This window comes from Glandiceps talaboti, chromosome 5 (assembly GCF_964340395.1).
Source record: "Glandiceps talaboti chromosome 5, keGlaTala1.1, whole genome shotgun sequence".
Lineage (NCBI taxonomy): Eukaryota > Metazoa > Hemichordata > Enteropneusta > Spengelidae > Glandiceps > Glandiceps talaboti.
The window spans coordinates 3446357-3463558 of NC_135553.1; the positions used below are offsets into that span (position 1 = coordinate 3446357).

The window sequence follows — 17202 nt, forward strand, 5'->3', positions numbered from 1 at the left end:
TGTTGATAAGCCTGGCTAGTCTTCTAGATCTATAACACCATTATGACTCACACACCCATGCAGTAAATGACTCTCATACCCATGCAGTAAACAACTCTCACACCCGTGCAGTAAATGACTCTCACATCCACACAGTAAACAACTCTCACACCCATGCAGTAAATGACTCTCACACCCATGCAGTAAACAACTCTCACACCCATGGCATGCAGTAAACAGCTCTCACACCCATGCAGTAAACAACTCTCACACCCATGCAGTAAACAACTCTCACACCCGTGCAGTAAATGACTCTCACACCCATGCAGTAAACAACTCTCACACCCATGCAGTAAATGACTCTCACACCCATGCAGTAAACAACTCTCACACCCATGCAGTAAACGACTCTCACACCCATGCAGTAAACGACTCTCACACCCATGCAGTAAACAACTCTCACACCCATGCAGTAAATGACTCTCACACCCATGCAGTAAATGACTCTCACACCCATGCAGTAAATGACTCACACCCATGCAGTAAACGACTCTCACACCCATGCAGTAAATCTCACACCCATGCAGTAAATGACTCTCACACCCGTGCAGTAAACAACTCTCACACCCATGCAGTAAATGACTCTCACATCCATGCAGTAAACAACTCTCACACCCGTGCAGTAAATGACTCTCACACCCATGCAGTAAACAACTCTCACACCCATGCAGTAAATGACTCTCACACCCATGCAGTAAACAACTCTCACACCCATGCAGTAAATGACTCTCACACCCATGCAGTAAATGACTCTCACATCCATGCAGTAAACAACTCTCACACCCGTGCAGTAAATGACTCTCACACCCGTGCAGTAAACAACTCTCACACCCATGCAGTAAATGACTCTCACACCCGTGCAGTAAACAACTCTCACACCCATGCAGTAAATGACTCTCACACCCATGCAATAAATGACTCTCACATCCATGCAGTAAACAACTCTCACACCCATGCAGTAAATGACTCTCACACCCGTGCAGTAAATGACTCTCACACCCATGCAGTAAACAACTCTCACACCCATGCAGTAAATGACTCTCACACCCATGCAGTAAATGACTCTCACATCCACACAGTAAACAACTCTCACACCTGTGCAGTAAACAACTCTCATACCTGTGCAGTAAATGACTCTCACACCTGTGCAGTAAATGACTCTCACACCCGTGCAGTAAATGACTCTCACATCCATGCAGTAAACAGCTCTCACACCCATGCAGTAAACGACTCTCACACCCATGCAGTAAACAACTCTCACACCCATGCAGTAAACGACTCTCACACCCATGCAGTAAATGACTCTCACACCTGTGCAGTAAACGACTCTCACACCCATGCAGTAAACGACTCTCACACCCATGCAGTAAACAACTCTCACACCCATGCAGTAAACGACTCTCACATCCATGCAGTAAATGACTCTCACACCCGTGCAGTAAACTACTCTCACACCCATGCAGTAAACGACTCTCACACCCATGCAGTAAATGACTCTCACACCCGTGCAGTAAACGACTCTCACACCCATGCAGTAAACGACTCTCACACCCATGCAGTAAACAACTCTCACACCCATGCAGTAAACGACTCTCACATCCATGCAGTAAATGACTCTCACACCCGTGCAGTAAACTACTCTCGCACCCATGGCATTCTTGCAAACCAGAGCTGTTATTTCTTCTACTACACTTTGAAATAACAAGTACGTTTCAACAGTGCCGTTAAATAGCCCGCGGTTTGCGACGATGACCCATGCAGAAACCTGTCATTAAATTAACAACTTCACTGAAAACTGTGACCTCTATACATGGCAATTGTGGTATTGCATAGTGACAGCAAGATTTACCTGATTAATAACAGTTTGTGGTTATAGTGAAATGTAGACTTCATTATTTTAAACAGAGGAACTCATCCCAAGTCACATGGTAGTTTTAGAGCATACGTTTAGCACAGTTTGTGACAGGCAAACTGGGATGGTTGAAAGAATTTTGTTGTAACAGCAATGTTCCAAAAACAAACATGACCACATAACGAGTCCAAATACAGTGAAACACAGACTTTGCACTGGAAGGTCAAGAGTGTGGCTTAATTATAATGTTAAATGTGGATTCTGTTTTTAAAATTGTGAAAAAGAAAACAGGCATTATAAGTCATCCTATAAACACTGTGTCTGCATGGAATTAGCATTAAAATGTGTGTTAAAACCTAAAGATATCTTCATTTTCAATCAAATCATATACTAAATGTGGATGCTTTTTTTTTAATTTTCCAACAGCAAAATAAATGGGCTTATAAAAGTCCCACACTGACTTCATGAACTTTGTATTAGAAGTCAGAGTGTGGGTGAAGATAGTAGAGATATTAATTATCAAACAAAATGATATACTATCTTTAGTTGTTGATTAAATATTTGTTAGATATATATAATAGACTTTACAATACCATAAGTCATCTAAAAACACTTCATGGACTTTGCATTCAGTCAAAGAGCAGGTATAAAGTTCTAAAATAGCAAAATTTTCAGAAAATGTTATAGATGCTGGTTAGTTGAGAAAACAATAATTGTGTGTTTGATAACATAAGCTTATGGCCTCAGAGAATAGGTAGGGATTTTATTTTATTTGATCTTTTTAATTGTTTCATTTTTGAAAAATATTGCTATGACCCAAAATCAAATGAACTGTTGGTCAGAATACTCCTTCTGTGATAGTTTGATGAAATATATACAGACATCACTGGGGAAAGAAAACAGACATGTATGAAGGTCAAGAAGACAAAGAATTTCTTATCTTTTTTATTCAAATGTTTACAGGGTTGGCGGCTTAATTTAGGGTCGGTCGGTATATAGGAAACACATGATTTTTATTACTTTGCCCTATATAAATATTTGTGTCCATCACAGCCTGGATACAATTTAATAATGTGTCATTTTGAAATTGTGCTCGGCAAACAAACAAACACAGATAAAATTACCCATATTAAAGACGCAAATATATGCTTAAGTTGCCACTAATTAGCATATTATATTAATATGAAGCAGATAAAAAACCATTTCTTGTTTGCTCAGTATAGTATCCTAGCTGGTTTTAACAATACAGCCATCATTATATTTATATCTCTAACGTTTGTTGTTATCAAGTTAGTTTATTCAGTGACCTTTATATCACATCTGCTGATTACTAATTAATAGTATAAATTGACCGTTTTTCTAAACTGCCCTACTGCAAGAACTATAGCTAGCTCTTTCAATGTGGATTTTCAAGTGAAATGTTAAAAATGGGGACCCTGCAATATACATATCCCATATATTATATTTGTTGGCATCTGTATGTGCAGATTAATTCACAAACCCTAATAATCCATGTATGCATCTGACGTCACACACCATGTAATTTTTTGGCATCTTGCCAAATATAATCATACAGGCATGTCAAAATTTTGCCAGTACTGTGTGCAAAAATCTGACATAGCAACGACCAAACTTCTCCTACTTGTGCCACTGAGGGCGCTGTTTCATACCACTGCGAAATCGTGTACAGATCACACATCATAGTTTCAGTCTTGTGTGTACCACAGGGGTCAGGAGGAACAAACAACTCTTTCATGATTTTCTGGATTTCTATTATTATTTTCTCATCTTTCCTTTTGAAGATCATTTCCTCTGACTGTTTTTGCCTATTTCAGATAGTTATCACTGTCTTATCAAAGTTTATCAAAGTTGGAACACCACTAAAGGAAATGAAGTCATTTTCATAAACTATGTGTTCTGGAGAGTAATTTCATGATTTTACATCACCTACAATTACTTGTGATTTCAGAGAAGCATCAAGTTGATCTTGTGCCTTTATAGGGTATCTTTGTTATGGGCCATTGCATTTGCATTGCATTGGCAGTCACAAAAATAAAGATTTTTCACCACCCATTGCAACAGGGGTTTTGACAATACTTTCTATCTCATTATGTTGACTTGATTTGCATAAATCCAAACATTCAAAGGAATTAGTTTCAAGAATTTGACATTGAACGATCTGCATGTTGCCATGTCATGTGATAGATTCAGCATCATCACATGGTCAGATACAAAGCATTAATTCAAAATGGTGGCCAACATCGTATATCTTGCAATTCGACCGGCAAAACTGCAAATAAATTTTCGACTACAAACAAATCATAATTATTAAAATCTGGCCGAATTGATGGGATTATTACGGTATTGAAATATTAGTGTTATGCACCATTACTTTAGAGATGAAAGATAAATAAAGAGATAACCCAATCACTTCACACCAAAGATAATTTCAAATATGATTTGTATTAATCAATCACATAATTTACATATCAGAGATCTTTAATTCTGAAAATATTCATTATCAAAATAATCAAATATATACGAGGTAGTTACATGAATTGGTACATCCAAGTATTTTAATAACAAATAATTTTTCAGTTCAAATATCAAAAGAACATGATGATCAAAATATCAAATTAAGTAATCATGTATAGTGTATAACATGAATTGGTACACCTAAGTTCTTCAATATATGAAATGGTACACCTTAGTTCTTCAATAAATGAATTGGTACACCTAAGTTCTTCAATACATGAATTGGTACACCTAAGTTCTTCAATACATGAATTGGTACACCTAAGTTCTTCAATAAATGAATTGGTACACCTAAGTTCTTCAATAAATGAATTGGTACACCTAAGTTCTTCAATACATGAATTGGTACACCTAAGTTCTTCAATAAATGAATTGGTACACCTAAGTTCTTCAATATATGAATTGGTACACCTAAGTTCTTCAATATATGAAATGGTACACCTAAGTTCTTCAATATATGAAATGGTACACCTAAGTTCTTCAATATATGAAATGGTACACCTAAGTTCTTCAATATATGAAATGGTACACCTAAGTTCTTCAATATATGAAATGGTACACCTAAGTTCTTCAATAAAAGAATTGGTACACCTAAGTTCTTCAATATATGAATTGGTACACCTTAGTTCTTCAATATATAAATTGGTACACCTTAGTTCTTCAATAAATGAATTGGTACACCTAAGTTCTTCAATATATGAAATGGTACACCTTAGTTCTTCAATATATGAATTGGTACACCTTAGTTCTTCAATAAATGAATTGGTACACCTTAGTTCTTCAATAAATGAATTGGTACACCTTAGTTCTTCAATACTAGTATATGAATTGGTACACCTTAGTTCTTCAATATATGAAATGGTACACCTAAGTTCTTCAATATATGAAATAGTACACCTTAGTTCTTCAATATATGAATTGGTACACCTTAGTTCTTCAATAAATGAATTGGTACACCTAAGTTCTTCAATAAATGAATTGGTACACCTTAGTTCTTTAATAAACATATCAAATTAAAGTAACTATGTGTGAAGTATTTCCATGGATCAATACACCTGACTATTAAAACCAAAAGAGCTGCAAAATGGTTATTCTGTCATAAAAATAAGACTTGTTTCTTCAGCCATGAGGTGATTTATTTAATCCTCCTTTTGTTTATACACAAGTAAATTTTATACTATGACCGGTCTCAATGACATGCGAGTGCAAGTGTGGCCAGGGTATTTGCACAAGTGTTTGCAGTGTCCTCTGTGGCTGTACTTTCAGGAGCATATAGCTTGTGAAAGTGCAGCAGAAAACACTGCAAGCATGAGTGCAAATACCCCTTATAACCCACACTGGAACTCACATTGCATGGGGTTCGTGTTCAAAGAATGACAGTTCCTTCATTTGCATATCATTTGCATGCAGGTGTGCAATAACATTTTCAGTATTACACTACAGGGCAAATACAACTAGTATGCACGTGCATCAGTATGTAATTCCATAATTATGTAATTAGAGCTAGGAAATACAGGATTAAGAAAAAGTAACTTGAAATTTGTGATAGTCCCTAAGATATGCTATGATGGGGGGCACCCTAATGTATCAGCCAACCCCTTTCAATAACATTATGCAAATTTCTGTAAACCTGGAAAATTTCATGAAATACTAAATTTTCACAAATTTCATTGGAAAACAAAAGTAAAATGTTTTCTTGTATATATGTATAATCAGTAATTTATAGAAAAAAAATATATTCTTTGGATTTAAAGCAGCACTAGCTGTAACTTTTTCAATCAGACAGCACACAATAATGATTAGATTAGTTTGTACATGGTAACCAGAGGTCAGAGGTCAATTTGATCCATAAATAGTAAAGTAGCAGGTTGAAATCATGATTGTATTGTGTCGTTGATTTTGAATATGAACATAAAAATCAATTTGATTGGATATTGCACTATACTATGTGTACTGCTACAGAAATACATTTACCCACAGGTGACTCCATACTGTTCAGGGTGTATGGTATTACAAGAAAGGCATTATATCTAACTAAACAGTTTCAAAAAATGTTTCAGTTACAGCTAGTGCACCTTTAATAGAAGTCTGTAAAAATTACAAAAATTCTATAGTCACAAAATGACAGTATTTCAAAGCTGTGGTTCCATTGGAACAAAACTGAAATCATAAACTTGTGGTAAACCAACATGGACGTCATGAAATTCAGCAGTCCACTTGAAAGGAGGTAATCCGGTACCAAGAGAAGGACCATTAATTGCAAGTGACTGTAACTTTCTGGCCATATGGTAGTCTGATAGCTGAAGGTAGGGACAAAAATTTCATTGTTATCAACAAATTTTGAAAATGTCTCCACCACAGTCTCTCTGAACCAGCTATGTTTTTTAGAAAGTTTCAGGTAACAGAAAGAGTAACATTACATTAAATGTATAAGAAATGTATCTTTTGATGCATTGGTTCAGTTTCTTTTAAACCTTTTTTTAAGATTTAGGAAAATGTAAGTTCCCATATCTTTAAAATCCAAGTATACTAGAATAAGATGTACACTCCATTTTAAAATAAGTTTTGAAAATAAATGCACACACACTCCCTTACCTTGGTATCATAGCAACCATCAGCTTGTGGTTTGTTCATGAGATCACCACGGCAACAGATAGTTTTGCAAGAATCCATCTCTGAATACTCATCATGGAGATAATCTAGGCAGGAAATGATTGATTGAGATCAGTTGCCATGGAAACATGTGGATACCATGGTAATAGCACACTTATACTTTTCTGTCGATTTCATGAGTTTGTACCAATAATGTTGAGAGATAAATAATATATATTCATCCCTTCTCTATAGAATCTAATATGGTTATTACCAACACAGAAGGGTTTTTATTTGTATTTGTTTGTTTGTTTGTTTCTCATTGTAACACCTTCAAAGGGATTGATTGATCTTACCGTTATATCTCATAATGTGTTTCATATCTTGGAAAGACTTCACTTTGCCTTGGTCTCGTCTAAAGATCTTAGCCCTTGGAGCAAGTTGATAGGAGTAATCCTGACCAAACTTTTGTACCGCTTCTGGATATCCACTCAAATTGTAAACATTCTCAAAAAATGGTACATTATAGGATGGCCAGTATCCTGTATGTGTAAGAAGAACAGTAAGACAATGTAGGAAATGTGACAGATGGGGGGGGGGGGGGGGGGGGGGGGGGGGAATGAAATTTGGGATAACAAGTCAATAGACCTTTCCAGGAAACAATGTCCTCTAGCGTTGAAATAAAGCAGTCATACAAATGGATGGCTAGACAAGTCAATAAACCTTTTGAGTAGATTATGCCCTCTAGTTTCTCAAGTGATGTAGAGGCAAGACAAGTCAACAGACCATTCCAATGGTTTATGCCCTCTAGTGGTCAAGTAAAGAAATTATGTAAATGGAAGAAAAGACAGTCAATAGCCCTTCCCAATGGATTATGCCCTCTAGTGGTCAAGTAGAGAAATTATGCAAATGGTTGGCAAGACAAATCAATAGACCTTTTCAGTACATTGTGCCCTCTAGTGGTGAAGTAAAGCAAAGATGGAATATAATGAAAAGAAATGGAACTGTTTAAAAAGAGCTGTGATGCAAGAAAAGAGCAAAGTGAAACAAGTGACATCGAAAAATATAAATATGCTTAAATATGTGAATCTAATTAATCATCATCTCAGCCATACGATAAATATGACCTTTAACCTTTCATTACCTCATGTCATGGATACACAGAAAAAAACTTGAAAAAGTCTATTTATTTTCACTCACCAGCTCGAAGAATTGGGGTCTGGTCACCTGCCTCTACCAGAGTTGGTATCTGTTCAACTACCCACAATGCATTGTCCTGTATTGTCTTGTTCAGCTGAATTAGATTCAGATTCAGAATCATATATTGATTGTTGTAAGTACCTGAAAGAATAAGTAAATGTCAAAGGTCATATCCTGATCTATCTACAAAGCACTGGAACTTTCAATGGGATACATATATAGTGATATTGTTATCGTCATTATTTTTATCTAACTATCTGATTAACCACTGCTAATCTAATCATCATCATCACCTTTACCATCATCAATACATCGTCATTATCATCATCATCCAGATAATTAGGTATAAATTATGTACCTGAATTGTGTGTTGCTATGACATCAGCCCACTCTTTACCATTATGTGCCAGCATATTGGCTGCACGTACTCGTAACCATGCCAACACTGACTGAGGTACCACAGTTTCATAGAGTGAACTGTTAAAAACATTGTTAGAAGTTTGTATCATAACCAAACCATTATCCATCAGATAGTAGTCATCTAGTGACTCAAGGAACCCTAAAGAGAAGGCAAAAAACATAATTCCAATGGTGTTGAAGAACTTGAAAGAGAAAAAAAGTTATTCTTCGTTCTGTTTCCAATAATCTCTGCTGTTCTGTGAGACTTATGAACTTAAATAACATTATTGACCATAAATATGTGAGACAGAAACATATCAAGACTTGCCAGTGAGGGTGCTATTCACAGTAATCGCAAAGCTCTGGCCATCTTGGGTACACAGGGTTCCTCAACATTCAATGTAGGTTGGGTTGAAAATGAGAAAAGCTATCTATCACCACGAACAGACTGATAAATTTTGCATCCATACCTGGGTAACTGGAAAATGATGTAAGTTTACTAGCAGTGTCAACTGATGGTAGGTTGAAATTATAGTGTTTGTAGATACGGGACGTAGCACTGTACTCAAACCAACTAGAGTGAGACATGTAGATGTTTTCATAGGCACCAAGAACCTGAAATATAAGTCAAAGGTCAACCCTCATTAGCATATGTAGATATGTAGATGTTTTCATAGGCACCAAGAACCTGAAATATAAGTCAAAGGTCAACCCTCATTAGCATATGTAGATATGTAGATGTTTTCATAGGCACCAAGAACCTGAAATATAAGTCAAAGGTCAACCCTCATTAGCATATGTAGACAGAGATGTTTCATAGGCACTGAGAATGGAAACATAAGTCAAAGTTCAACCCTCATTAGCATATGTAGACAGAGATGTTTCATGGGCACGGAGAATGAAAAAATAAGTCAAAAGCCAGCCACTATTCCTGTTTTCTCATTCTTTTTGTAATATTACTAATATTCATAAAATCATCTCATTTATATCTAACATGATTGATGTGAACAGTTACCATGATATAAATGTGGTATATACAGTTGAAACTCCAGTTATAACTGCTAGGTGAATTACATTTGTTATCAACTTACCTTAATCAGTGCTGAACAGAGTCCATTCTTTGTGAAGTAATTTTGGAACTCAATGTCAGTCATTTTCTTCCAGTCCGGTCGTTTTTCTGGTTCAAGGGCATTTCTTAAATCTAACATGTCACCAACACCATTTAATACTTGGAAAGCAAACCTGTCTAAAGTCTGAAAAATTCATGACAAATTCATGACTCCCTTTATATAAGTTTAATGTTTAGTTCAAAAATATTTATCATAAAAGCTACCAGCAATGTCTTGATGCTGTTCGGGTCAAACTCTGGGCCTCAAAACACACTTGTAATCTTTAAACATGAATATTCATGATTCCTTAGTACTTATTACTTTAAAATTAAACCATCATGAATAGCAATGTTCAGTTATTATATAGCCATGTCTGCAGACTCCCATAATGCAATGCATGTCCATGGCACTGAACAAGCAAAGAAGAAAAAGTTTCAATTTGGTTTTTCTACATAATTGTCAACTCAGATGTATAACTGGGGACCTGGTAGGATAGAGGTTTTAATGTGAATGCTTTAATCCTATGCACTAATAGAGCTTGCAATGGATTGTATGCACCCAGGGAGTTAAGTTAGTATAAAGGACTGTTGTGCTGATATACAGATCCGTGGCAGGGGTAATACTAGTAATTGTAAAGTACTTTGAGTACAGAATGGAAAGTGTTATATAAACACTACCATTATTATTATGATGTATGATGTCAGTGACGTCAAACCATGTAATGACTCTCCAGAATCTACAACTGACAAAACTGGCTTTATTTCCTGGATCAGCATTACGATATAAAGCATGTGATCTGAGGCAACATTCATTGGGATGAGACAGAAAAAAACAGCCAGGCTTTGTGGGGAGCAAACTTACCTTGTTTTGATATGGGTTATCGATATAACCATCTACTAAACCATCCATTTGTGATAATATCACTGATATAGATCTCCAAAAACGACACTCTGGATTCTTTCTTATTTCTTCTTTTACCCATTTTTCTTGCTCATCGAAAAAGTTCCTAACTTTGGTTTCAAGTGATTGTTTTTCTCCACCAAAGAAGACGGCATACATGTTAAGGTAGTGTTGATAAATTCTCCTACACAGGAAATTTGAAAGGTCGAAAGTTGAAAAAAATTAAAAGATTTACAGTTCAATATGGTGACAATCTTCTATAGTAGTAGAGACAACTGTTCAGGTGGTCAAAGTTGTCCGACTGGTCATTTTGAATGAAAGTAATAGAAAATTAATAAAATCTTTTCCTTTGCACAAACTTAATAGAGTACATGACCACATTATATTCTTAACTTTACAATCTTCATTTTCTACATGACAAAATGTACAGATACTTATGACCAGGCCATGCTCACTATATGCATTCAATGTAAACAAAATAATTTCACTTACTTAGCTGTGAGGGCGCCCTCCAGATAACCAGCCGCATACATCGCCTCATTGTCTGACACTTTCTGGTCCTCATACCCTGCTTTTATGTTAAGAACACCCCATCCTGTACTTTCTAATGTATCATTGTATGTCCCATAGGCTGTTGCTGATTTATCAAGACTCCATTTCAGCTCAGCCTTACCATGTATCATGGAAATTGAACCTTCTGAGAAGGATGCTGAAAAAGAATTAATTACAGTACAAGGTGCATAACTGGAATATTGCATATTGCAAGAAACAATTGGACCCAACAATGATTTTTCATTTTTCAAAATTTTGAACAAAATCTGAAATATTACAACCACCTATATAAAACAATAATCCAAACAGTGGAATTCATCATTTTATTTTTCCCATGTTGAAGTCCATACTAACATGTTACAGGTTTGACAGTAATGTCTCTATCTTTCATAGCATTAAGGTATGCAGGACACAGGAGTAGGTTTTTTTTTTTACCATGTAAGTAGTTTTTTTTACCTCAGGAGTAGTTTTCTCTTTTTAGTTTTATATAGGAGTAGTTATTTTACCAAGGGAGGAGTTTTTTTACCTCAGGAACATTTTTTTCCAAGGGAAAACTACTCCCATGGTAATAAAAAAAAAAAAAATACTCCCATGGTAAATAAAAAATACTCCCATGATAAAAAAAAAAATACTCCTGTGCTATCAACTACTAGTATGTAAACAACTACAAATCAAACACACAGTCGTTATATGGCACTTCTTCCATTGAAATATTTGAAGGGGAATATACTCTTTACATGAGGATAATATGTACAAATATTTCAACCTCCATAATCACAACCCACAAAAGACTGTGTGGATGTTAATGGTATAAACATGTTGACAAGAACGTTTGGTGCTGTGATGTCAAGGCTTGTGGTTGTGCAAGAATTGACAACAAGGTCATTTGAGGTCAAAGTGCTTCAAACACAAACATGTTGCTCAAAGAGTCAAACCAGAAGGATTAAAATTGCGTTCAAATGAAAGTTGTTGATTTTTTTACATTACTATAATTGTACATGTAAATCTAGTAATGCTTGCAGACGGAGTAAGTCGGGATTCGATTCAGTGTCTCAATGGACAATAAATCATGAACTTCATGAAGTTCATCACTGCACCAATTGCGGTTTTTCGCTCCGTGTCGATCTCATCACCGAATGGATCTGTTATCAATAATAGATCCATGATCTCCGTCAGCAGAACCGATACAGTATCTTGATCACTTTTTCATTTTTTTTGACAAATTTCTTTAAATTTCTTTTCAAACCAAGACAGAATTATTAAAACAATTTGCAGCTAGTAGCATATCAATCGCGAAAACCTGTATCACCAACTCACCTGACACACCGCTAGCTGCGATTGCAATGACCAACAAAACGTACGCAATCATTGCTATCCCGTATCACATCCAAGGATTACGTATTACAATGTAGTATCAACAGAGATAATAACAGCGAAGATGTTGCCGGAGATACCCTTCCCTGTATATCCACGCTCGGTTTACCCCACTCAGTCGATCAGCTGTTCAAAAGAGGAAGTCACTATGATGATGTCACAGGACAGTCACATGTTTCAGAGTCACGTGATCATAAAAATCATCACGTGATCATTAAAGTCATCATAAGTCCCACCACTTCTACATGACACTCGGACTTCATTGGTTGTAAAACAACATTATATTGTATATATTTATGGGACTTCCTTTCAATAACATGGTTCTCGAATTACCAATTGAGGAATTACACAAAGGAAAAACATTGTTTCAACCTATCCAATTACATCACAATTTTCAGTTCATGGTGAGGGGACTCCCTAGCCTCACCTTCAACTGACTGAGAAAATTGTTTTGTAAAGTTGAATATTTATTAGAAAGCAAGCCACCAGACTTCTCAAACTCAATGTAGCTATTAAATTCTTGAGGAGTTAGTACAAACTCTCTTTTATATGCAGCTTTTTTTCAAAAATATTTTCAGAGCTGAATAAGTACATGGATGTATTGTAAAGCAAGATTTGACCACCAATCTGAAGAGTAAATCATAAGGGGAGAACCATTTGATTTCTGGGGGGGGGGGTTATGGAGGATTTTGAGAAAAAAAAAGTTTTCCTTCCTTTTCTGACCCAAGAAAACATATTTCAGGATTTTTGTTGCAATACCTCAATGACAGTCAATATCTGAAGGGGACTATTTGGCTTCTGTAAATTAAGACAATTTAAAAAACAAGACACGAGTCAATAAACTAGTGTCACATTACATGCAAGATATTTTCTTCTGGTTCCTGGTACTACTATGATGGCTTAAAGGAAAGCAATTCACAGGGTTCAGGAGTACAGCACTCCCCGCCCAAATCAGTCAGCTCCTCAGGGATATTTTACCAGTCATCTTTTGTACATACAAATTTAAGTAGCAGAAGTATGGTTGGTAGACAGACGTCTTTCATACTAACTGCTAATTCTTCTACTTGCACAGAACAAGTTATTTAGAGGTACAGTTGTGAACCATTGTGACGTGGTATAGGTATGAACAATGCATTACAAACTTAATGACTAATTTTAAAAAAAAATCTGCACTGCTACTTCATTTGAAAAAAAAATTGATGCAGGACTGACAGTAGAAAGAAAAATTGCTGTCACTCTGGAAAAAAAATTTGCTCCCATACCTACTTCCTCCATACCCCCCCCCCCCCCAGAAATCAAATGGTTCTCCCCTAAAGCATGAGATGATGACTAAAGAGCAGACAGCAAGCTGGTAAACTTACATTTAATTTCAACTCCCCCACCCCATCCCATCCTGTGTTCTGTTTCATATTTAGTAGTTGTTTGTTTGTTTGTTTGTTTGTTTGTTTGTTTGTTTGTTTGTTTGTATGTTTTGGTTTGTCTTTATAGTGTTTCAATAGTTTAAATTTCAATGTTGATCTACACAATAATGTACATAGATAAGTTAGAACCAATGAAAAAATACATAAAACTATAGTGACCTGAAAACCAATGCATTTCAGATTTAAAGTCAGTAAATGAATAAACTATACAATGTAAGGGTGAAGCAACCTCAACTTTTTATTGAATTTAAATATTTTTTTAAATACATTACAAAAAAAAATTATTACATGTAAATAAAAAATCTCAAGCTGCAGTCATTTTAAAATGAAAGAAAATACAGTAAAATTAGTAAATAATACATTTGTGCGTTTTCAACTTAAACACTTTCTCGTTGTTAGTTTGCTCTTGTAACACAGCATCAATAGAGATAAAATGTTCAAAATTCCTGCAAAGCGTAGGACATTTTACACCTATACATAGTAGTAAATACAGAGATAGAACTTATCATATGGAGGTAAAACATTAATTGGATAACTTTGAAACTATTTAGCTGTTGATATTTACTCTGGTTGATGTGTCCAACAAGTCATCACTGACCAAACACTGCACATTTTTTTTAAAATTAGATTTATCTACATATACATATAGATGTACTATGACAGAACTCTATGATGTACTATGATAGAACTCTATGATGTACTATGACAGAACTCTATGATGTACTATGACAGAACTCCATGATGTACTATGACAGAACTCCATGATGTACTATGACAGAACTCTATGATGTACTATGACAGAACTCTATGATGTACTATGACAGAACTCTATGATGTACTATGACAGAACTCTATGATGTACTATGACAGAACTCCATGATGTACTATGACAGAACTCCATGATGTACTATGACAGAACTCTATGATGTACTATGACAGAACTCTATGATGTACTATGACAGAACTCTATGATGTACTATGACAGAACTCTATGATGTACTATGACAGAACTCTATGATGTACTATGACAGAACTCTATGATGTACTATGACAGAACTCCATGATGTACTATGACAGAACTCCATGATGTACTATGACAGAACTCTATGATGTACTATGACAGAACTCTATGATGTACTATGACAGAACTCTATGATGTACTATGACAGAACTCTATGATGTACTATGACAGAACTCTATGATGTACTATGACAGAACTCTATGATGTACTATGACAGAACTCTATGATGTACTATGACAATACTCTATAATGTACTATGACAGAACTCTATGATGTACTATGACAGAACTCTATGATGTACTATGACAGAACTCTATAATGTACTATGACAGAACTCTATGATGTACTATGACAGAACTCTATGATGTACTATGACAGAACTCTATGATGTACTATGACAGAACTCTATGATGTACTATGACAGAACTCCATGATGTACTATGACAGAACTCTATGATGTACTATGACAGAACTCCATGATGTACTATGACAGAACTCCATGATGTACTATGACAGAACTCTATGATGTACTATGACAGAACTCCATGATGTACTATGACAGAACTCTATGATGTACTATGACTGCAAGTGTACACAGCATACAAACATACTCAAGGTATTTGCAAGAGTGTTTGCAACATTGTATGCAGCCATGGGGTTCCGTTATCATTACATATGTTTATCCAAAACAGAAAATTTCCATACTGTGCAATCACATGTTTTCACCTACAATGAACAATTGTGCCTTCATTTACAGGTATGTAGTAATGTTTTTGGTACTGCACTGTAGTAATACAAGTATCAATATGGTATAGACACATATCAGTGAAAGTAATCACTATACATATGATATAGTACATTTTCAAAATACCGGTACTATACATTAAAAAAAAATATACCTTCATAATAACACACTTTGATCATTATTTTTACATTACTGTCTTGCTTCATGTTTTCTGATGAAATTACGCAATATATACATTTTACATATATGGTAAGATACAATAAATGAAACTCCACCAAATATTTGAAATGACCTGAGCTGGTCACTGTACCTTGACCAGAGTTCAGGGAATGGAGGTTTGTATCATAAACGTGTCTCTTTTCTTTCCTCAAATTCATTACATTTTGCATATAAATACATTAGCTATTAATAGTTCATATTTAATGTACATTTGAATATACAAGTTTTTGTGTAGCATGTTTTTAAATATGAATTTATTTAAAAGCTTAAATCAACTTGTTTGCTTGTAATTGTACTGTTTAAAAAGGGTAAAATAGTATGTGAAAGCAGTATTTTAAGATGGATTTTATATACACAGAAAATAGATAAACAAAACCAGTGAAAACACACTGTCAAGAAATGGGGGAAAAAGAACTGTTTAAACCTACTTGTGTCCTCAGAATCTTTAGTTACACATCAACATATCAAACTTAAAATAATAGATACAAATATTGATGCAAACCTAAAATTGATAGTTAGTTGTAAATGATATGATGAAAATTACGAAGGAAGCTATTTACATCCAGGTACTCAAACCATCATTGAACAGAGACGGAGGCTCACGAGTCCATAAGGTCACGTGTCCATAAGGTCACGAGTCGATAAGGTCACAAGTCGATAAGGTCACGTGTCCATAAGGTCATGTGTACAGAACAGTGGGTCAAGCTGTTGACAAAGACTTAAATGTAACATTTTCAAACTTGTGCTTGGAATAAAAGTTAAATTCAATACTTGGTTTATCGACACAGATGAATTTCCATTTGAAAATAAAAAGCATCTATTCATCAAATACATCTTCTATTGTAGTGGCAGCGAAATGAACTAACATCCTCATATTGTTTACAAACATACACAGAATCACAGAATCACAGAAGACTTTTTGTTCACTTCCACTGACCTGTATGCATGCTCAGAGCCATTTCAACATAGCAGGCTGAAACTGGCAGTAATGTAACATTACAGCCTATCTAATTGCATCTTTCTTGTTTGTACAGGCTGTCAAAATTACTTTGGTGAGGGGCAGGTGTGATGATTATCATTGCATCCATTTTTGAGACAGAATACAGTAGTGAGTACACAGAGGTCAGTACAACAGATATCAGATCGTATGCATAATAGCGACACAAGTGCAATGTTTACATGAAAGCTGCTCATCTTCTTAGACTGGCCCAATCTTTTATCATCGTGACAAACTCTAGACAGCA

The 17202-nt window shown here is 35.4% G+C and overlaps 1 protein-coding gene across 1 annotated transcript; it reads right to left on the bottom strand.

Annotated features, from left to right (window-relative positions):
- Positions 1–6558: 6558 nt before the first annotated feature.
- LOC144435185 (phospholipase B-like 1) lies at positions 6559–12673 on the bottom strand. Its single transcript, XM_078123758.1, has 10 exons — positions 12496–12673; positions 11119–11335; positions 10588–10810; positions 9709–9870; positions 9088–9232; positions 8577–8777; positions 8219–8359; positions 7375–7560; positions 7022–7125; positions 6559–6726 (listed from the first exon to the last, which is right to left on the bottom strand). The coding sequence occupies exons 1-10, from the start codon at positions 12545–12547 to the stop codon at positions 6559–6561; spliced, it is 1599 nt and encodes a 532-aa protein (XP_077979884.1). The 5' UTR covers positions 12548–12673.
- Between the last annotated feature and the right edge of the window lie 4529 nt (positions 12674–17202).